At 27.1% G+C, this 23,415-nt stretch overlaps 1 protein-coding gene across 5 annotated transcripts in view; it reads right to left on the reverse strand.

Annotated features, from left to right (window-relative positions):
• The window catches only part of LOC107440903 (uncharacterized), a 134,539-nt gene that overhangs the window by 26,946 nt on the left and 84,178 nt on the right, over positions 1-23,415 (reverse strand). For all 5 annotated transcript variants that reach the window (XM_043040997.3, XM_087156160.1, XM_087156161.1 and 2 more), the window contains 3 exons: positions 18,741-18,801; positions 13,413-13,491; positions 12,027-12,179 (listed from right to left, as the gene is read on the reverse strand). In XM_043040997.3, coding sequence (XP_042896931.2) covers positions 12,027-12,179; positions 13,413-13,491; positions 18,741-18,785 — 277 coding nt within the window. In that variant the 5' untranslated portion in view covers positions 18,786-18,801. The remainder of the gene's footprint in view (positions 1-12,026; positions 12,180-13,412; positions 13,492-18,740; positions 18,802-23,415) is intronic.

Genomic DNA, 23,415 nt, shown 5'->3' on the forward strand with positions numbered 1-23,415 from the left:
AGTATCGACTTAGTATTTTTTTTTCTGACGTGGCCTGAAACTTTAACTAAATTCTAAACACATAAGAATGTTAATTATTTTATGTATGGTATAACATATTAAGTGTTTATGAAAAGTGAACTGAAGCAATAATACATTGTGTTAATCAGTTTACTATAAATGAAACAAATTATTATTTTAAGATAAAATTGGATAATTTCGAAAGTTCTTATTTTTCGAAACACGTGGTTGCCTAAATCACGTGTTTCTGGTTTGTTGAAGGATTAAATTCCGAAATGAAGTTGACCTCACCCAAGGAATCATCCTACTCAAAACTGTAAATGGTTTCATTTCTTGTTTAAGAAAGTTAAAGCCGCGTATCATCGGTGAATAGTTTGAAATTGCACTAATCAATCCTGAGTAATCGAATTTTGAAAAAAAGTATTTTTAAAATTCGAGTTTTCATTTACTATGCTATTAGATTTTGCTATTAGAATTTTGCTATTAGAATTTCATTTACTATTAGATTTTGCTATTAGAATTTCATTTACAATTAGAATTTTTAAAAAAAGTATTTTTAAAATTAGAGTTTTCATTTACTATTAGACCAAAAAAAGTATTTTTAAAATTCGAGTTTTCATTTACTATTACACCAATTTTTCATTTACTATTAGATTTTGCTACTAGAATTTGATTTACTATTAGATTTTGCTATTAAAATTTCATTTACTGTTAGAATTTTGAAAAAAAGTATTTTTGAAATTCGAGTTTTCATTTACTATTAGACCAATTTCGCTCAAATTGGAATCAATTTGAGAAATCGAATTTTGAAAAAAAGTATTTTTAAAATTCGAGTTTTCATTTACTATTAGATTTTTCTATTAGAATTTTGCTATTAGAATTTTGCTATTAGAATTTGCTATTAGAATTTTGCTATTAGAATTTTGCTATTAGAATTTTATTTGCTATTAGATTTTTCTATTAGAATTTCATTTACCATTAGAATTTCGAAAAAAAAATATTTTTAAAATTCGAGTTTTCATTTACTATTAGACCAATTTCGCTCAAATTTTGTTTTTTTTCGCCATTGAAAATGACATTCGTTACAATGACGCAAAGAATTGCATATCTTACAATTCAAAATGTTTTCGATGTTTATTAAATAATATAATAAAAAATAATAAATATTTACCAAGAGTCATTTTTTCCATGATATTTTCTTTAAATAAACGAATTTTATGACTGTGTGCAAAAATGTTTCAATTTGATTTAAAGTTCTCGAGAAATTGCGAAATACGCAAAAAGTAAAGTTAATATTAAGGGGCTCAAACTTTGGATCGTTTTTCTGACCAAACTATTGGGACCATATTTCCCAAATTGTGGTTATCACAATATTAAGGGGTTCAAACTTTGGATCGTTTTTCTGACCAAACTATTGGGACCATATTTCCCAAATTGTGGTTATCCTCTATATTTTGGGGGTCGGAAATCTGCATCCGTCAAAAAATAGGTTTGTTTATTTAGAGAAAGTACAGTTTTGCGTCTGATTTCGTAATTTATGCAATCTTCTGCATTACTTAATGAGTTATTTAACATTTGGAGCATAAATAAATTAACAAAATAACTTTTCGGTGTTATATTGGTGTAGATTTATCTAAAAAGATAAAAAAGAAAAGCTAAAAAACAAAAATGAACTTGTAAACTGAAGGCAGTTCAAAATGCGTGTCTTTTAAATGTTAAACTATAAACCTATAATAATAACATCTATGTTTATCTTGAAAACGTGAGTATCGAATTAATTTTGAAACTTGCTTAAATTTTTTTAACCCCTTCCTTTTCGCTTCCTTCAAACTGAGGGGGTTAAGTTTCGACTTCTATTTCTGGTGCCCGTGATATTTCCAGGCAAGAGTGTTCAAAAGGTTAAAACAATTTATTTCTTCTTGTGCCCAGAATCATGTTTATTTTTCAATCTATACAACAAATGCCAGTACTGAATTATTTGTCATGCGTTTAAGCATAATTAGTTTATTTTAAACTAGATGGCAGCACACATCAAACATGTATATTTGCTATTAACTCCAAAGCTAAAACTGAATACTTATATTGAACACACATTCAATTTTAAATAATTTTCTTGAATTAAAAAAAAAAGCACTTTTTTGACCGTTTTCTTCAAAAATAAGCGATCATTAAGAGGTTAACATTAAAATTAATGATTATAGACCATGGATTTTAAGAAAACCTATCACAAAGAAAAAAATCTAGAATCAACCACCAACAGTTTAAAGTCTTTTAAATAAAAAATTTATTAATCTAATAAAAATTATTAACATTATTTGAATACTAAGTGATTAATGCATTAAGGCTTGACGATATTATTTTTTAATAATATAATAGTTATAAAAATAGTTTAAAATAACTTATAAAATGCTATATTTATTTTATTAAGCGCATATTTTGAGTTAGGTAAATATCGGAAGTTTCATAAAAGTTAATACTTAAATAAGTAATTCATAACGAAAAAAAATTATGGGAAGAACTTATAAAGAGAACCGTTTAAACAAAATAAAAAAAGAAATTAAAGATATCCATGTGGATTGATATATGCAAAAAAATAATCAACAAATGGATATTATTTCTTTCAATTTGAAAGAGCTCCTTTTGAATAATTTTAGACTGGATAATATTTTTTTAAAATAAAGTACGTACATAATACAGTAAAGCACTGGTAAAGCATTTATTGAAAAAAAAAAAAAATTAACATAAAAGTTTTTATAATTTTAAGTAGAATAATATAAAATACAAATAAGAAAATAAAAATGAATAAAGTAAAAAGACATATACTAAATGAAATGTCAAGTAATAAGTAATTAAGTAATTAAGTAATTCAATAGTTAAATAGGTATAAATTTTGCGTAGCAATAAGTAAAAAGTTTCTTTACATGGTTGATAAATCTTAACTACTCATAGTTTTTTTAAAATTATAATTTCAAGTCTTTTATTCCATAAACAGACAATTTACGGAACAAGTTTTGAAGCATAAATTTACATTTGGTGCCTTTTTATTGAGAAAACAGCGATTTAATTCACAATTGCTAAAAAAAAAAAAATCGTTCCGATTGTATTGATTTTTATAAATTTAAAAAAAGTAAATGCAATTTTGGATCATTAAACGATGTTTCCGGCTAATTTAAATTGTTTTTTCAGCGATTAAAACGCCAGTCAAAATCTTGTAAGGCAATTTAAGCGGAAAAAAACCCAAAATGCGATTTAAAAGGATCGTGATTAGAAATGGATGCATAAATTTGCCAATTTTTACGGCTAGGTTGATGCTTTTTTTATTACCTTCAATAAGCTGAATAGGATTAAAGTGCGAACTTTTAAACTGGTATTTAAAGAAGTTGTTTTATATCCAGAGTTCAAGTTTCTTAATATGTTTCTTTTCCTTATTTTTTCCTCCATTCACATCGTTTCTAGATGGTGGAGTATTTTTTACAGTTTTTGTTAAATCCGCTCATTAATTTCAATACATTCAGAGTTTTCACTGTTTTTCTAAAAAAATGAACAGAGTGTGTAAGCAATTAACTATCACAGGGAAGTTACACTGGGGAATTTTTTGTTGTTGCATTTATGCGAATAATTGATCTAATTTAAATCGGGTGAGGGGATTTCAAATCTGACTCTGAAACTCTAACTCAATAAATCTCTTTTTAAATTGAAATTTTTAGTTTATTTTTTGCCGAAATGTACAAGTTTAAAAGCGTTATATGTAACAGGGGTAGTATAAATATTGAGGCAATCTTCTAGAAGTGTTAGGACACATCAACATGATTGAAATTGGATAGGAACCCATAGCCGGAAATATCGTCGTACGCGGCAACGGCCACTTCCCTATTATGAGTTATTCAGAAGCACCCGAAGAAACAGCACACGTATTGTGAATTTGTTTAGCACGATTGATAAGTTTTCTGTTTATTACGTGTATGCGACTAAAGTTGGTGAATGTGTGGGGAAATTTGCTAATTTTATGATGATACCTTACAGCATGGCATTTATTCGGTTAAATTTAATTTTTATTTTGTATTTTTTACTACATGTGCTGTAATGAGAACTATAATTTTAAAAACAAGAATTTCAGGTAAACTGTTATCAACTAAACGGAAAAATTACAAAAATGAATGGTTTAAATAACGAGTATTTTGGGTTAATTAACCAGAATTATGTCTTTCTTTTTCTTTTCTTTTTCTTCCCATAAATGTTATTTCCATACGGTGTGATAATTTTACCTGAAAGTATCTTATTGCATTGAAGTATCTTATTTTTCATGCTCCAGGTAAAAAATAATTGAAGTGAATTGAAATTAATGAGTGGTCGTGTTTATATTTTAGTTTAAAAGAAAAACATGAGGCTAAAATGTGTTAAAATGTGGCAACTGCTCAAAAAATACAAATTGAACACGTAAAACTATATTCTTGGAAGTCTTACTCTGTGCCCATATTTTACTATTTTTTACTATTTTCACAATTACTTTTGCCTGACTATGTAGTTTTCTAAAAGTAATTTCAAAGTGTGCAATCACATTTTACTTTATTTATATTTTTACCCCTTTTTACGACCATTGATTTTTTAAAGAGAAAAAAAAACTATAGTAAGTCTCTATAATGTTCTCAAAGGATACTGATATTTTTTATTATTTTACTGCACTTTAAGATCAATGTTTGATTAAAAAAAATTTCCACTGCGAGTCTATATTCTATTGCATTTTACTACATTCACTACTACTCTACCTGACTTTACTATTTTTTATTTATGTACCCTTATTTAACCCTATTTATATTTTTACCCTTTTATGTGACCAATGTTTGATGAAAAAATCTATTTTAACTCTCTTCTATGTGCCCATATTTTACTTAGATTTTCAGATATTTAATTGTCTTTACATGTATTTGAAAAAAAAAATACTATAATCTAGTAAATCTATACAGTAGACCAAATCCAACATTGTTCTTGCTTAAATTTATAATAAATTTAATATTAAAAGACATATGAGTGAGATAATTTTGTAAGTTGAAAATAAGAAACAAACAAAGCTTCCTGTCAGCTTGGAGGAAATATCCAAATTGAAAAATAATATTTATATTAAAAAAATAAAGATCAGGCAATTTTCAGATTTTGTAAAACATGATTGTGTGTGATTTATTAACATACTCTTAATTTGAAAAGAAAAGAAATATCCGTGAGATAATTTTATAAATTCGAAACAGAAAAAGGAATAAACAATCGAGAAAAATCTTATTTTCAGTTTGGAAGAACTATCTGAATTGAATAATAATATTAAAAAAAAAATTAAAGATTATATTACATACAATTTTTAAATTTTGTAAAACATAGTTATGTGTGATTTATATTATCTTAATTTTTTAAAAAAAGAAATATGCGTGAGATAATTTTATAAATTCGAAACAGAAGAAGGAATAAACAATCGAGAAAAATCTTCCTTTCAGCTTGGAAGAACTATCTGAATTGAAAAATAATAAATAAAAAATACAAAAAATAAATAAATAAATAAATAAATAAAGATTATATTAAATAAAATTTTCAAATTTTGTAAAATATGGTTATGTGTGATTTATTTGCATAATCTTAATATCTTAAAGCAAGAAGTATGCGTGAGATAATTTTGTAAATTAGAAACAGAAGAAGGAATGCGAAAATAAGCTTCCTGTCAACTTTGACGAAATGCGTGAAATTAAAAATAATAAATATATCTATATATAAATCAAGATTATATTACATGTAATTTTTAGATTTTGTGAAACATGATTGTATATGTTTCCTTTATATATTCTTAATTATTTTTTTCGTTAAAAAAACTGAAAAAAAGAAACAAACTTGAGTGAGATAATTTTGTAAATTAGAGAAACAGAAGAAGGAACGAGCAATCGAGAAAAAATTTCCTGTGAGCTAGAAGGATATCTGAAGTAAAAATAATCTCACAAAAATTAAAGATTATATTGTATGCAATTTTTAGATCTTGCAAAACATAGTTGCATGTGATTTATTGACATGTTTTTATTAATTTTTTTAAAAAATATCTATGTGTGAGATAATTTTGAAAATTAAAAAAAGAAGAAGGAACGAAAAATTGAGAAAAAGTTTTTTGTCAGCTTAGAGGAAATATCTGAATTGAAACATAATATCTACGTACATAATAAAATTAAAGATGCACTTTTTAGATTTTGTAAAACATGGTTTTTGTGATTCATTTACGTATTTTTTAATTTTTTAAAATTTAAATGTGCGTGAGATAATTTTGTAAATTTGAAATGGAAGAAGAAACGAACAATCGAGAAAAAGGTTCCTGTGAGTTTGGAGGAAATATCTGAATTGAATAATAATATAAACAAAAATTTACAGATGTTTTATGCAATTTTTAAATTTCGTAAAACGTGGTTAGGTGGGATTTATTAACTTATTCTAAATTAAAAAAAAAAAAAAGAAATACGCGTGAGATAATTTTGTAAATTAGAAACAGAAGAAGGAACGAACAATTGAGAAAAAGATTCCTGTGGGTTTGGAGGAAATATCTGAATTGAATAATATTATAAACAAAAATGCAAAGATATTTCATGCAATTTTTAAATTTCGTAAAACGTGGTTACGTGGGATTTATTAACATATTCTAAATTAAAAAGAAGAAATACGCGTGAGATAATTTTGTAAATTAGAAACAGAAGAAGAAACGAACAATTGAGAAAAAGATTCCTGTGAGTTTGGAGGAAATATCTGAATTGAATAATATTATAAACAAAAATGTAAAGATCTTTCATGCAATTTTTAAATTTCGTAAAACGTGGTTACGTGGGATTTATTAACATATTCTAAATTAAAAAGAAGAAAGAAGAAATACGCATGAGATAATTTTGTAAATTAGAAACAGAAGAAGAAACGAACAATTGAGAAAAAGATTCCTGTGAGTTTGGAGGAAATATCTGAATTGAAAAATATTATAAACAAAAATGTAAGGATATTTCATGCAATTTTTAAATTTCGTAAAACGTGGTTACGAGGGATTTATTAACATATTCTAAATTAAGAAAAAAGGAAAAGAAATGCGCGTGAGATAATTTTGTAAATTAGAAACAGAAGAAGGAACGAACAATCGAAAATAAGCTTCCTGTCAGCCCGGAGGATATGTCTCAATTGCACGTCTTCTCCATTTTTTTTCTTTTATCAATCAACTACTTTTATTAAGAAGTTCAGTTTTTTCTACACTGATTTGTACTAAAAAAAGTGTCATCAAACCGTATTTCCTGGCAATAAAGTCATTAAAGACTAGAATTCGCTATTACTCCAATAAACCGTAAATAAACCGTTCAGCGTTCGGAGCTATTTATTGAAAATAGCTATAAAAAAGCTATAAATTCTTGAAAGAATAATTTATGAAGTTTCAGGCACTTAGGTCTCTAAAAGAATGAAAGAAATTGAGTATAATTAAATTGTGCTATATTATAGGATAAAATTCACAAAGGCGAAGAAACAATTTAAGGAAGATCATAAAATGTGTCAAATTAAAGAATTATCTTATTCATACTGTTATTCCAGTTGAAAAACTTGCTTAAATAAAGATACTTAACCTCATGATGTGCCGCAAATTTTAATTACAAGATTTAATTCTACACATATAAGCTAAATATTTATAATCCAGCTTGCTAAACTTACTACTTATGAGGAAGTAGGTAGTTGGTTAATAATTCGCTGGGTTTTAAATCTATGTTTATGATAATAGCAAATATGGGCAAAAAATTAATTTCATCCATTTGTTTCATAAAATAAGCAGGTATTTTGGATTGAATAGCTTATAATTAAAAAATAAAAATAAGTTGAAAATTTTATCAAAAATATGTCGACGTTTGAAATAAATTTATTACCAATATGAATAGTGCAGTTTAAGATTATCCTTAACATTTAATACTTTGAGTTTGAAAATTTTATTAAGAATGTGCTGAAGTTTCAAAAAAAATTTATTACCAATATGAATACAGTTTCAGATTGGCCTTAACATTTAATACTTTGAGTTTGAAAATCTTATTAAGAATGTGTTGAAGTTTCAAAAAAAATTTATTGCCAATATGAATAGTGCAGTTTAAAATTAGCCTTAATAGTTAATACTTTGAGTTCGAAAAATTTATTAAGAATGTGCTGAAGTTTCAAAAAAAATTTATTACCAATATGAATAGCGCAGTTTAAGATTAGTCTTAACATTTAATACTTTGAGTTTGAAAATGTTATTAAGAATGTGTTGAAGTTTCAAAAAAAATTTATTACTAGTATGAATAGTGCAGTTTAAGATGAGCCTTAACAGTTAATTCTCTGAGGACGATTTCACCTTGACTGAACATAACTATGAAAGTCTTTTAAATAATTTATAAAATTGCTATATAAATTAATATGAAAGAATAGGATATTTTAACGAACCGAAAAGTTTGTGTATGATTAAATTATGCTACATTATGGGATGAAATTTTAAAGGGGAAGATTTCAAACGCAACATCGTAAAATATGTCAAATAAAAGAATTATTTAATTCAGTGATTCTGATAGAGCTCAGTGAAAGAGTTAAATTATCTATATTGTGGGATGAAATTTTAAAGGGGAAGATTTCAAACGCAACATCGTAAAATATGTCAAATAAAAGAATTATTTAATTCAGTGATTCTGATAGAGCTCAGTGAAAGAGTTAAATTATCTATATTGTGGGATGAAATTTTAAAGGGGAAGATTTCAAACGCAACATCGTAAAATATGTCAAATAAAAGAATTATTTAATTCAGTGATTCTGATAGGGCTCAGTGAAAGAGTTAAATTATCTATATTGTGGGATGAAATTTTAAAGGGGAAGATTTCAAACGCAAGATCGTAAAATATGTCAAATAAAAGAATTATTTAATTCAGTGATTCCGATAGGGCTCAGTGAAAGAGCTAAAGAGGCTTCGCGAGTTAGAACTTCTTATAACTAGCGATGAATTCGGAAACCTCTGATTATGTTTAGATCCAACCTATAATTCATAATTTTTTTAATCTTTCGGTTACCTTTACGAAATTATTTTAAGTGAAATGCTAATGAAATAGAAATGGCATTTTTTAAAAGAAAACATAATATTTTTAGTAACAATATATTGAATAAATAATGAGAAGAACAAGAGCTTATAAAATATTGCATTAATATTTCCTATCACGCTTTTTAAATTAAAGCAAAATAACTCAATTTTTTAGCCCCTTAAAGATCGGTTATTTTTCAAAGAAACGGTCATAAAAGTGCCTATTTTTTTTTACTTTTGTATTTGTATTACGTATTTGATCAGTGCTACAACTAGTTTAAAATAAACTAACTATCTACTAACCTTAAAAATATAGTACTGCCATCTGGTGTGTAAAATAGGAAATAAAATGTTTTCTGGGCGAAAGAAATTAATTAGTTTTATTCTTATTGGCGCGTTACTGCTGAACACTCCAGCCCGTCAATAACACGGGAGCGAGAAATAGAGGGGGAAATCTCACCCGTCATTTTCACGGGAGCAAAAAGGAAGGAGTTAATGAAGAATTATGTATCCTTAATAACCATTTTCAGCCTTTAGAGCAGTTTTTTTTTGTTTTCAATTCGAAGAAAACCATATTTCGACTTATTTAATTAATTTTCAGCTTATGTATAGGCACCAAAAAACAAATTTATAACTGGACTAAATACAGTACAACGGGTCGGATAAAAACCTAATTTTAAAAATTTTTGAATGTTGTATTTTATTACTCGAATTAATTAACTGTTAGAAACGAAAGAAAAAATTCTTGACTAGTCTGAATGTCTTAAGAGTATGTTAAAATTCATTAATGAATTTTTAATGAAGTAACCTACTATATAATAAGTAGAACAAACTCATTTCAAAAATTTTTAAAGTTTTTGAAAAAAAATTTTTTTTTTTTGAAAATTTATTTCATAAGACACTGTATTTGATTACTCGATAAGTATTAGCCGCTAAAAAAAATCAAAAATCCTACAGTCTAAATCCTGGAATCCAATTTTTTACGAGTATGTTATGATTCATAAGTGCTTTTTTAACGAAATAACTTATATCATAAATAAAAAATGAACTTTTCGAAAATTTTTCTCTCAAAAATACTGAAATTTAAACATTGTATAAACAAATATTTTCGAAACCTTGAACCTATGAACCATTCCTTAAATTTCCATATCAAAAATATAAGTTCAAGTTAAACTATTAATTTCCATGCTGAATGCAAAGTTTGATCATATGCCAAAACTCCAAAAGAGTAGCCGCAAGAAATGTTTTTTAGTTTAATTTTTTTAGTTTCTTCTTTTTCTTCCAAAACAGCGTTTTTTTTTTTTAGTTTTTCTTTAAAATTTTTTTATACGTTCTCATTAAATTACAAAAAATAGTTTCTTACACGATAAATTAATATTATACAGATGTTTCATTTTTGTTCATAATTATGTTTTAGAAAAGGATTTCTTACATGACAAATTAATATTAATCAGATGTTCTTAAGAATGAAATCGAAAAGGTTTGAATTACACATTTAGTTCATATAAATTTTTGTTTATTTTTGCAAAAAACTTGCTCAATGATGATTTAATCTGTTTCCCTCAAAATAGAGTTTTTTTAAAAAAATACTTTTAACTTTTTTTAATTTTTTATATTTTTTTAAGAATTTTTCTTTCACTTTTTGTTTATAAGTTCTCATTATGTTACAGAAAATGGTTACTTGCACGGCAAATTAATATTCGTTAAATCTTCCATTTTTGTACATAATTATGTTATAGGAAATGGTTTCTTACATGACAAATTAATATTATTCAGATAATCCTAAGAAAGATATCGAAAAATATGTTTTGTATCATACTTTTAACACTTATAAACTTTGGTTTCTTTTCGCAAAAAAACTTGCTCAATGATGATTTAACCTCTTTCCCCCAAAAATAGAGTTTTTTTTCGCTTTCCATTCCATTTTTGTACATAATTATGTCATAGGAAATGGTTTCTTACATGACAAATTAATATTAATCAGATATTTTTAAGAATGATATCGAAAAATATGTTTTGGATCATACTTTTAGCACTTATAAATTTTTGTTTCTTTTCGCAAAACAAATTGCTCAATGATGATTTAACCTCTTTCCCCCAAAATAGAGTTTTTTTTCGCTTTCCATTCCATTTTTGTACATAATTATGTCATAGGAAATGGTTTCTTACATGACAAATTAATATTAATCAGATATTTTTAAGAATGATACCGAAAAATATGTTTTGGATCATACTTTTAGCACTTATAAATTTTTGTTTCTTTTCGCAAAACAAATTGCTCAATGATGATTTAACCTCTTTTCTCCAAAATAGAGTTTTTTTTAGCTTGCCATTCCATTTTTGTACATAATTTTGTCACAGGAAATGGTTTCTTACATGACAAATTAATATTAATCAGATATTCTTAAGAATGATATCGAAAAATATGTTTCAGATCATACTTTTAGCACTTATAAATTTTTGCTTCGTTTCGCAAAAAAACTTGCTTAATGATGATTTAACTTCCTTCCCCCAAAATAGAGTTTGTTTTAGCTTTCCATTCCATTTTTGTACATAAGTTCTCCTTATTTTATAGAAAATGGTTTCCTGCTCTACAAATTAACATTAATCAGATGTAAAGAATAATATTGAAAAATATAATTTGGATTACATACTTAGTCCTTACAAATTTTTGGTTCTTTTAGAAAAAAACGTGCTCTGCATTAATTTTAACCTTTGAACCACGTTTATTGGTTGCGCTTAAAATTAACTATTACATATGAAGTAAAATAGGAGAAGCAATAAATATAGTATAAACGATTAAAAATAAGTAATAAGTTTAAAATGATCAAACTTTACAATCTGTAAAATATCCGTCAATAAAATAACCAGCATTTGTGTAAAAATAAGTGAAGAGTTTAGTTTTAGCTTAAATTCAAGTTTTGCTACAATTTGTGTTTTAACTTACCAGGTAAGCACATTGTATTATTAAAAGCTACGTGATAATTTTGACAAACACATGTTCTAGAACTCCAATCACAATGACTATGAGCAATGAAAAGTAGACAATCAAAAGATGATTTGCAATGATCATATAACTGCAGTTCAGTAGGAAAATAATCTGAAAAATAGAATTTTTATTAACATGATTAAAATGTACACTAAAACTTAATTTCGACACGCTCTTAAGGGTGGTAAATACGCGTGTATTTACAGCCCTTAGGAGCTTAAAAATGCATGAAAACTTAGGAGCAACTTTAAAAATGCATGAAAGACACAAAATACTAAAGCATAAAAAACTTCCTAACACTAAAACTTCATTTTGCCACGCTCCTAAAGGGCGGTTAATACGTAAGCTATGACATTAAAAATACATGAGATATATAAAATACTAAAGCATAAAAAAACTTCATAACACTAAAACTTCATTTTGCCACGCTCCTAAAGGGCGGTTAATACGTAAGCGATGACATTAAAAAAACATGAGATATACAAAATACTAAAGCATAAAAAAACTTCATAACACTAAGACTTCATTTTGCCACGCTCCTAAAGGGCGGTTAATACGTAAGCGATGGCATTAAAAATACATGAGATATACAAAATATTAAAGCATAAAAAACTTCATAACACTAAAACTTCATTTTGCCACGCTCCTAAAGGGCGGTTAATACGTAAGCGATGACATTAAAAATACATGAGATATACAAAATACTAAAGCATAAAAAAACTTCATTACACTAAGACTTCATTTTGCCACGCTCCTAAAGGGCGGTTAATACGTAAGCGATGACATTAAAAATACATGAGATGTACAAAATACTAAAGCATAAAAAAACTTCATAACACTAAAACTTCATTTTGCCACGCTCCTAAAGGGCGGTTAATACGTAAGCGATGACATTAAAAATACATGAGATATACAAAATATTAAAGCATAAAAAAACTTCATAACACTAAAACTTCATTTTGCCACGCTCCTAAAGGGCGGCGAATACGCGAGCGATAACATTAAAACTACATGAGATATGCAAAATACTGAAGCGAAAAAATCTTCAAAACACCAAAATTTCATTTCGATACGCTCCTAAAGGCGGTAACTACGTGTGCAATAACGTGAAAAATACAAAATACTAAAGCATATAAAAATTTCGTAACGCTAAAACTTCATTTCGACACGCCCTTAAGTGCGATAAAATACACAAAATATTAAAGAACAAAAAATGAAACAAAATAGCAATGCAATCTAAATTGAAGAGAAAAAAAAAATCCATTGACAGAATGAGAAAATTTTCTTAAATGTAAAGCTGCGTATTTACACAGCGATATTAAAGTAAAGAAAGTAATAACTTACCAAAATTTCGCATGACATGTGACGTTCTTGCTCTTTTCATTTGCGCATTTATTTTTGGAAATGATTCCCATGTTAATACCTAAAATAGAGAACTCTCGTTAACTTACGTGATATTTCTGGGATAAATTTCTTTTTAATATGCAGGGTGTTTCGTAAAGATCGCTCTTATTATATATATATATATATATATATATATATATATATATATATATATAAATAAAAAGCAAACACTATTATCAATTTTTCTCAGAGATGGGAGGGAAAAGATCAAAAACAGTTTGAATGTCTGATGTAGCTTGGAGGTATTTTTAATAAGCACTTTTCAACTTTTTTCTGCTTCTTCTTCAAAAATGTCAATTGAGAAAAATGAACGTTGTGAATATTTAGAACATCATTGTGTACATGGTTTTGTGTATTTCTTTTCATAAATATATATATATATATAACATAATAAATAAACACAAAAAACACAAAGAAAATTAAGAAAAACAATAAGTTTTATTTATTGCGCATAAGCTGCAAGTAAATAGAACTCATAATATAAGTTTAAAATGTAGAGAAAACAAGGAAAAAATTACAGAACAATGAAAGAAGAGGAAAAGAAAGAAAAATAATAATAAAAATAAAAATAACAGGAAACCGGAAAAAAACAATTCGAAAAAAAGGACAAATTTTTTAAAATAATCCAGAAAGTAAAAGATAAAATCTTTTCATCACTCTTTTTTGTGGATATAATCGTGTGAACTAATGAAAAGATTATATCTTTCATTTTCCGAATTTTTTAAAAATTTTTGTCCTTTTTTTCGGATTGTTTTTTTTCTTCTTTTTTTCCAGTTTCCTGTTATTTTTATTATCATTTTTCCTTTCTTCCCCCTATATGTATATATAATTTTTATTTTGTATTTTTTTTAAATTGACATAAATTAAATTTAAAAAAAATTAATTTATGTCAATTAAAAAATATGCACGCGGTAAACATTTAGAACATCACACCATCATAATCACTAAAATGTAATTCTGTCATTTATAATGTTATAAAATATTTACAGCTTGATTAAAAATGTGCTTGGAATTCAAAATTAGTTTCATCATAACTCAAAGGAAATTCTTAGTTTATTGCACTTAAATAAAATTCAATCATACAATTTAAATAAGGCGTATACACTCACGCTTATCTAAATATTTAATAGCAATTTTGTTCTTCAATATATGACGCGTGTCATAAAGTACATCATTAATAATAAAAGAATAATATTTAATCTTAGATGCAGTTTTAAATGGATTTCATCCATGGAGAATGTGTGAAGGAAATAAGACTTCATGACCCCTATAATCAAAGTTATTTTTTCTTCCAATTATTCCTTTTTTATTTTTATTTTTAACTTAACTCTTTTTTTTCTTTCTTTTAGATTCAGTGATACTAATTAAGATCATTTTATATACAAATTTCTTTTGCATAGTTCAAAAGAATTTATGGACATATATGTACGATCCTTTTTAAAATTACTCTTCTTATACAAAGAAAATAGAAATAATTTTTTTTGAAAGATTCTTTTTTCTTTTTATTTAATAGTCTATATATATTTTTAATAAAAGTTTTTTTTTCTTCCGGTTTTTCCTTTTTTTATTTTTCGTTTTAATTTTACTTTTTTTCTCATTCTTTTATCTTCAGTGATGTTAATTAAGATCATTTTATATTCAAATTTCTTTTGCTTAGCCCAAAAGAGTTTATGGACATATATGTTTGATCATTTTTAACATTACTCTTCAGTACAAAGAAAATCGAAATAATTTTTTTTGGAAAGATTCTTTCTTCTTTTTATTTAAGTCTTCATTTTTATATTTTTAATCAAAGTTTTTTTTCTTCCGGTTTTTCCTTTTTTTATTTTTATTTTTAATTTTACTCTTTTTTTCATTCTTTTATCCTCTGTAATGTTAATTAAGATCATTTTATATCCAAATTTTTTTTTGCCTAGCCCAAAAGAGTTTATGGACATATACAATGTTTGATCATTTTCAAAATTACTCTTCATGAACAAAGAAAATAGAAAAAAAAATTTTTTTTTGGAAGATTCTTTCTTCTTTTTATTTAACAGTTTTAACCTTTATATTTTTATTCTAAGTTTTTTTTCCTCCCAGTTATGCCTTTTTTACTTATATTTTAAATTTCAGGAAAAAAGAAGTTCTGGTAAAATTACTGTACTGAATGGCAAATACATTTCTAGTAAAGAAAAAATATAATTCTGTTTAATAAAACCAAAATATTTAGTATTTAAACTATTCATATGACACTTTTTCGTTCGTATGTTAACTGTTTACTAGAAATTTCGGTTTTCAATATTATAGTTCTTATTATGAAACATTTCGTAATAAATACAAAACTGAAAAGTAAATTTTACCGTATAAATAGTTTTTATGCCATGCTCTAAGTTATCACATTAAAGTCACCAAATTTTACCATATTTGTCAAATTTTATCCCACATTATAAAAGCATGTTTTATTGTCTAGTTAAAACTCCAGACGAATATGAAGTTTAGAAACTGTTAAAATGTCTGTAGAAACTTGCACTTCGTTTTTTAGCTAGTTATTTTTCAGATTTTTTTATAAGTATGCTGCAATTTTAGTTGCAGTTGTTTCTATGATACTTTGCTTAAAGTATAGATATAGGATTCAATTTAGTACCTCATTAATGCAACTGCTAATTTGCATAACATTATAGTTGAGAGTATGTAAATAAGTACGATCGTCAATGTTGGGACACGGAAAGAATAAAACAAAAAAGAATCTGTTTTGTTTATCTGCATCATAAAAACTATTTTTCTTATTTTCAGATATGTACAAATTATAAAGATTAGAAATAATCGCACATTTAAAATAGAAATAATGGCAAAATTAAAATTGGTTGGCTGGTACTTTATTTATATCGCCCTAGAACAGCACAATTGGCCATCCATTGGAGACGGATATATCACTGAGGATGATCCGAAGACATGTCATCACAAGTTTGAGAGGATCGCTTCCTCAATTTAGGCATAGATCTGAAGGGGAAGGAAATTTTCTCCAGATCTCTGTAGTCATGGTACTGCTCAGCGACCGACGGCAGGAAGTTCGATTTAACAGATTTTACGAGCATATGTACTGTATAATGTACTCGGTGGATCTTAACGGAGTCAAGGATCGAACTCCGGAAGACAGGAAGTTCGATTTAACAGATTTTACGAGCATATGTACTGTATAATGTACTCGGTGGATCTTAACGGAGTCAAGGATCGAACTCCGGAAGACAGGAAGTTCGATTTAACAGATTTTACGAGCATATGTACTGTATAATGTACTCGGTGGATCTTAGCGGAGTCAAGGATCGAACTCCGGAAGACAGGAAGTTCGATTTAACAGATTTTACGAGCATATGTACTGTATAATGTACTCGGTGGATCTTAACGGAGTCAAGGATCGAACTCCGGAAGACAGGAAGTTCGATTTACCAGATTTTACGAGGGCGTATAATGTACTCGGTGGGTCTTAGCGGAGTCAAGGATCGAACTCCGTAAGACAGGAAGTTCGATTTAACAGATTTTACGAGGGCGTATAATGTACTCGGTGGGTCTTAGCGGAGTCAAGGATCGAACTCCGGAAGACAGGAAGTTCGATTTAACAGATTTTACGAGGGCGTATAATGTACTCGGTGGATCTTAGCGGAGTCAAGGATCGAATTCCGGAAGACAGGAAGTTCGATTTAACAGATTTTACGAGCATATGTACTGTATAATGTACTCGGTGGATCTTAACGGAGTCAAGGATCGAACTCCGGAAGACAGGAAGTTCGATTTAACAGATTTTACGAGGGCGTATAATGTACTCGGTGGGTCTTAGCGGTGTCAAGGATCGAACTCAGGTCATTCCGGACTGAAGTCCGATACTCTATCCACTGGGCTACCACGGCCAGCAAAATTAAAATAGACTTTATACAATTAAAACTCAAATAATAAGCAATAGCAATGCAAAATGCAAAACGGTAAATGTATATACGATATTTTATACTAAAATAATTCACGTCAAAATTTTCTTTTTGCTTAACTATGTTTTAACTTTTCATTAACACGTAGAGCGCTGCGTCAGCCATCGGTGGCTGACACTAGACTTTCCATTTAGGCCGCGTCAATCACCGGTGGCTGACACTGACCTTTCACATAGGCCGCGAAAAACAGCTGGCTGACAGCGTATAACATGATATAGAACTATAAAGTTTACATCCTTTCAGGGAATTGCAGAAAATTTAATCAAAATTTACTTAACTATGATTCTTGGTTTAATAAATTCAATTTAGTAGATTTTTATCCACCACTATTTTTAAACAATTCGTTGGCATATATAATTCACCACTTTTTTTTAGATATGTCATGCTAAACCTTTTATAAACTAGCAAAATCTGTCTATATTTGCAAATTTAGTTTGTAGTTATTTACCGTGTGGCCAGACGAGCAAGCCATGAAAAATTAGAGTGGCATTCAACGTGTTAATGATGAAGAGTCTATTTAGTTGGATAGAAATCACTTAAACTTTTTTAAAAATGTATATAACATGAATAAATAATAATTTTAAACCGAGATCACACGTTACCTTTTCATTTAAATACGTGCCGAAAAACTGTTATAACCCGTTTTTTCAGTTTGCGATCATTAACTCTAAATATGCGTGGTCGCTAACACTCATCTGGTGCTTTCAGTTGCTTCAGATATAATGATACTTCATTTCATACTAGAGGCAAGAAATCAAGTTTATAGAGTGGGTGAGCAAAATAACTAATATTCTAATAGTCTGAAGCACAGATTGTAAATAATCCGCCCACTGTAAGTTTGATGATCTAGCTTCCTTCCGACAAGAATGAAATGTTTGAGTGTTGTCATGTTACAGTTACGGGAAGTCTCGGTGAAACAAAGTTTGATATAGTATATTGTTATCAAACTTGTCTCAGTTATAAAGGAGGTCACATTCCGATCTGTAAAGTGGTGACCTTTAATATATATCGAAGCTTATATAAAATGTAGCCCATGTATTTATGGTTTAATTACTCGGTAGGACGTCTGACATCCGATTTATTTCTTTTGCCGCGATACAAGGAAAATTCTTCACCTTTTTCAGGTAAAAACGTGAGAAGGATTGAAATAGTTTTCGTTTTTTTAATCTTATAATATTAAAAATTATATTGCTTTTGGGAGTAGTTGCATAAAAAAATTCATTGTAAGTTGATAATTTACGAACGATCAAAGTTTGCACCTGCAACCCCATAAAGTTTTAATATACATAAAGATTTTTTAAAAACTTACCCATAAAATGGTTGCTGTCATATAAGATGGGAACCATGATTTCATCTTCTTCAGTTTAACTCTGAAAAACGAAATTGTAATAATCATTAATTTGGTAAATTTTAATGAAGCATTAAAATGAATTTATTTAAACAAAAATTATAGAGTGTGAATAGTTTTATTAAAAGTATAATAATTGTTTTAGATAAAGAGAGGTTGTTATAAAGTATATATTGCAATAATCATTAATTTGCCAAATTTTAATGAAGCATTAAAATGAATTTATTTAAACAAAAATTATGGAGTATGAATAATTTTATTAAAAGTATAATAATTATTTTAGATAAAGAGAGGTTGTTATAAAGTATATATTGCAATAATCATTAATTTGCTGAATTTTAATGATGCATTAAAGTGAATTTATTTAAACAAAAATTATAGAGTATGAATAGTTTTATTAGAAGTATAATAATTGTTTTAGATAAAGAGAGGTTGTTATAAAGTATATATTGTAATAATCATTAATTTGCTGAATTTTAATGAAACATTAAAGTGAATTTATTTAAACAAAAATTATAGAGTATGAATAGTTTTATTAAAAGTATAATAATCGTTTTAGATAAAGAGAGGTTGTTATAAAGTATATATTGTAATAATCATTATATATTGTAATAATCATTATATACTGTAATAATCATTATATATTGTAATAATCATTAATTTGCCAAATTTTAATGAAGCCTTAAAGGGAATTTATTTAAACAAAAATTATAGAATATGAATAGTTTTATTAAAAGTATAATAATTGTTTTAGACAAAGAGAGGTAGTTATAAAGGTTATTGATATTTTTTAAAGTTAGATTTTAGTGAACAAAATGAACAATTGTCTGACAGTATCATACCTGCCAACTTTTAATCCCTTCCATTATCATTTTTCGCAGTGGTATTAAAATGAAATTAGAACTTCAATTTTAAGCAAACAAATACGTTGTATTTGAGAAAACGTAAGTTGACAACCATGATAGTACCGCATATTAATATATGTGCTTAATTTTTGTAGGAATAGTGGTGATCAAAATTATTTAAAAATTAGTTTATAAAAGAGAAAATAATATATATTTAGTACCACTTTAAATATGAAAATAAAATCTTCCGGAAAATCCGGAAGAGTTGGCAGGTATGCAGTATCAGTCAAAATTATGAACAGTAAATTATTTTGGATGGGACAGCTACAATATTGGTCAAACTTTACTGAGCCTACCTGAGCTTTTATGTAAATTTACTCAAAGATGCTCAAGCTAACTTTTGATTTTGAAATTATCTTTCGCAAAGATCATTTGCCTCATATATATGAGATCAAGCCATTAGGCTCCTTGCTTTTTGAAAAAAGGTAAACAGTGGTAACTTAATTAATTTGTAAAATTTATTTGAAAGAAAATTAAATCATTTTTGCACTCTATAATAGATTATGTTTCAAAAGTCCTGGGTTTTATTCTCGGACCAGGCAAGGGTGACTCAGCCTTTCATCCCTTCACTGGGTTGTTGAAATGAATACCGAGCATGCTTGGGGACTAAACACTGGGGGTTCTACGTTCGGCTGACCACCTAACTTTAGCATCTGCTCTGGCATCCTAGAGCCCAAGATCTAGAAAACTGGGGTGGGCACAGTAGGCCATGACCCTCTATGGACTGTCATGCCACTGAGTTTATTTTATTTTATAAATCGTAATCAGTAATATATAATATTCTTCTTTTATCTAGGCAGTTTTCTCGTTTTGAAAAATGTTTCAGGGAATGGGTTAAGAAAACAAACAAATGTTTCTAACTGGAGTGGCTGTTGAAATTTGCTTCTGACATTAGCGACACAGTAGAGCGTTTTAAATGACAAATGGTTTAATATTGAAAGAGTATTGAGGTTAAAGTTATTGAAACCAAGTTCCAAGTTCGAACTAGGTATTCAGAAACGTTTAAATAAATAAAAAAAAAGATAAGGAGGTGAATAACAACAGTATGAAGATAAAATTTACTTAATGCTCTAAAAATTACCTTAAAAAGGCTTAAATTGAAAAAAAATATCTAGAGACAATATTTAATGCATTTAAAAAAAAGTTAAAATTTAAAAAAGAAATTGGGGGTAACATGTTCATCTACGATAAAACAAAAGCCACATTAGTTGGAATTTATTCGGACGACAAAACTTATTATACGTTTATATAATTATGAAATTCTTGTGATTTTCTTTCTAAAAGGGCAATTAAAAATTAAATAGAAAAGTAAAAAGCTTTTTTTATATATTTTTTTAAAAGAGAAATAAACTTTCAACACTCTTTAATTGCTTTGGTTAACAAGCAAAAACTCACGTGTGTTTTTTAAATAGAAGAACTTTTCAAGTGTTAAGGTTTAAAGGAACAAAATAAAAACCTAACTCTACGTAGTTTTTAGTTCATTATCATAAATATTGGAAAAAAAGAGAGTCAAAAAATTAATTCCTTTGTTTTTGCCGCAGATGCTTGTCTATAGAATAAAAAATAAATAAATACTATAAATAAATACAGTAAATAAATAAACAAATAAATAAATAAAACTGCTCTTCCCTAACTTGGTTTTTACGTTGTTTCTGAAAATCATATCATAAATGTAATGCAATTTTTATGCATAGATCAATTAGTCTAGTCTTTCATTAAACGTAATATTGATATATTTTTGTTCTTGCTTTTAAAATAAAACCAATGAAACGAGTGCATGAAGTTGATTATGTAGTTAAACTAAATAGAAATTTTTCTCAAACCAATTTTCATGGCTGGAGTAAAAGTTCAGAATCAAAAAATAAACTATGCTATGGGCAATATTTCGAAATTTTATTTTAATAGTTTTAACTTTGAAAAGAGACATTGAAAAGATTAGACATTTAATTGAAAGGCATTTAATTTGAAAAGAGACATCCTTTTTTATCGTTATAATTTAAAGAAACCAATGAATATTGTCAATTTATGATACTAATATATACGTCACTGGCTGTTAGATAGTTTTTGATATATATCTGATTACCACATTACCTTTTATTGAAAATTTTACATATTCAATTAAGATACGATTACAGATAAAAATCTCCTTTTTTAAAATTTTTTGTTATAGTATATAAACAGTGGATGTATGCAACTAAAAATGAAACAGTTCTTTTCATTTTAGCCTGATGACATGAAACATCAAACAGTAGCAGTAAAATTCCACTCAAAACAAAAGATAAACAGTGTTGTAGCTGAACAGTTAACGCGGAACTTAAAAATTCGAGGGCACTCAACTATGCCAATGTCAGAGGTGTCTGATCCTCTTCCTAGAGAACAACCTTGAACCATAAATCCCTACACAGTTCTTGTAGGGAAATTGATGATCCACTCTTTTTCCCCACCCAGTAATTATGCGTTCGGCATATGAATTCCGTGAGGTAAAGAAACAGCTTCATTATAAACCGCAATCTGAAATCTTCCAAAAAGAGCATGCTTAGTAAAGGTAATTCTTCACAACAGTTGAGGGCGTTAGATGTCATCGGTTTCATCGTGAATTATATATCTTAAGGTTAATTACTTTGCTTAAATAGGATGGCAGCGATTTTATTGTCTTAATGACATCTGTTTGCATTTTTCTCTCCAAGGTTCCATTCGAAAAATGGAGTTAGCAGAGCGTTTGAAGTTCGAGTGAGAATGGAGTAACAAAAAGGATCAATTGAAGAATTCCAAACAGTATTACTTTCAGAGATTGGAGTCATAATTGTTGCGATTACGTGAACTGAAATGACATATATTTTTATTTTTCATTTTCCATAATTCCAATATAACAAGGGAAAAACTATTTTATTAATTATTACTTTTACTAAAAAAAGGATTTTGAAATTCTTATTTTGCTTGGAAACGTAAAATGAGCTTGCGTAATTACTAATCAATGTATTTATACAGTGGTTTTCGCGTAAAATCTAAACATTCCCTGAAAAATAAATAATTTAATTTTTTTTATTGACCTAAAATAAGTTGTGAAATACATAGCACTATAACAATAACTACTTTTTTTTATTTTTAGTACCATAAATTTTTTTTTCTAATCAGAGAGAAGAAATAGTTCTTCATTGACATTACAGTGAAAAATAAGCTTTAGAAATTTTAAATTCTTTCTTGCAAATGCAAACGATTTCAATAAAAATATGTATAAGACAAGATGCAAACGATTTTAAGAGCTTGTTGATGCTGTGATTTTTATGAAAGAAAAGAACTATTGTATTCAAAATAATTCGTTGTCTGTTTTAAAATTTTTTTAATTATTTTCTTTTGATGAGATTTATCATAATATGGGACATTAGCGTATTTAAAATGTATATTTGTTGACTGTTATGTTTTTGAACATATACAAGAAGATTTTGTTGTCGTTGTTCCATAATGGTAAGAAAACTTTTTATTGACTTTAAATAACAGTTGGAACAAAATTTTATTTAATAATAACTGAAATTTTTTTGATGCAAATAATATATATATATATATATATATATATATATATATATATATATATATATATATATATATATATATATATATATATATATATATATATATATATATATATATATATATATATATATATATATATATATATATATATATATATATATATATTTCACTCAGAAGAAAACTGATCACGAATAGTTCTA

This window comes from Parasteatoda tepidariorum, chromosome 12 (assembly GCF_982258835.1).
Source record: "Parasteatoda tepidariorum strain Cologne lab strain chromosome 12, Ptep-v5.0, whole genome shotgun sequence".
Classification (NCBI taxonomy): domain Eukaryota; kingdom Metazoa; phylum Arthropoda; class Arachnida; order Araneae; family Theridiidae; genus Parasteatoda; species Parasteatoda tepidariorum.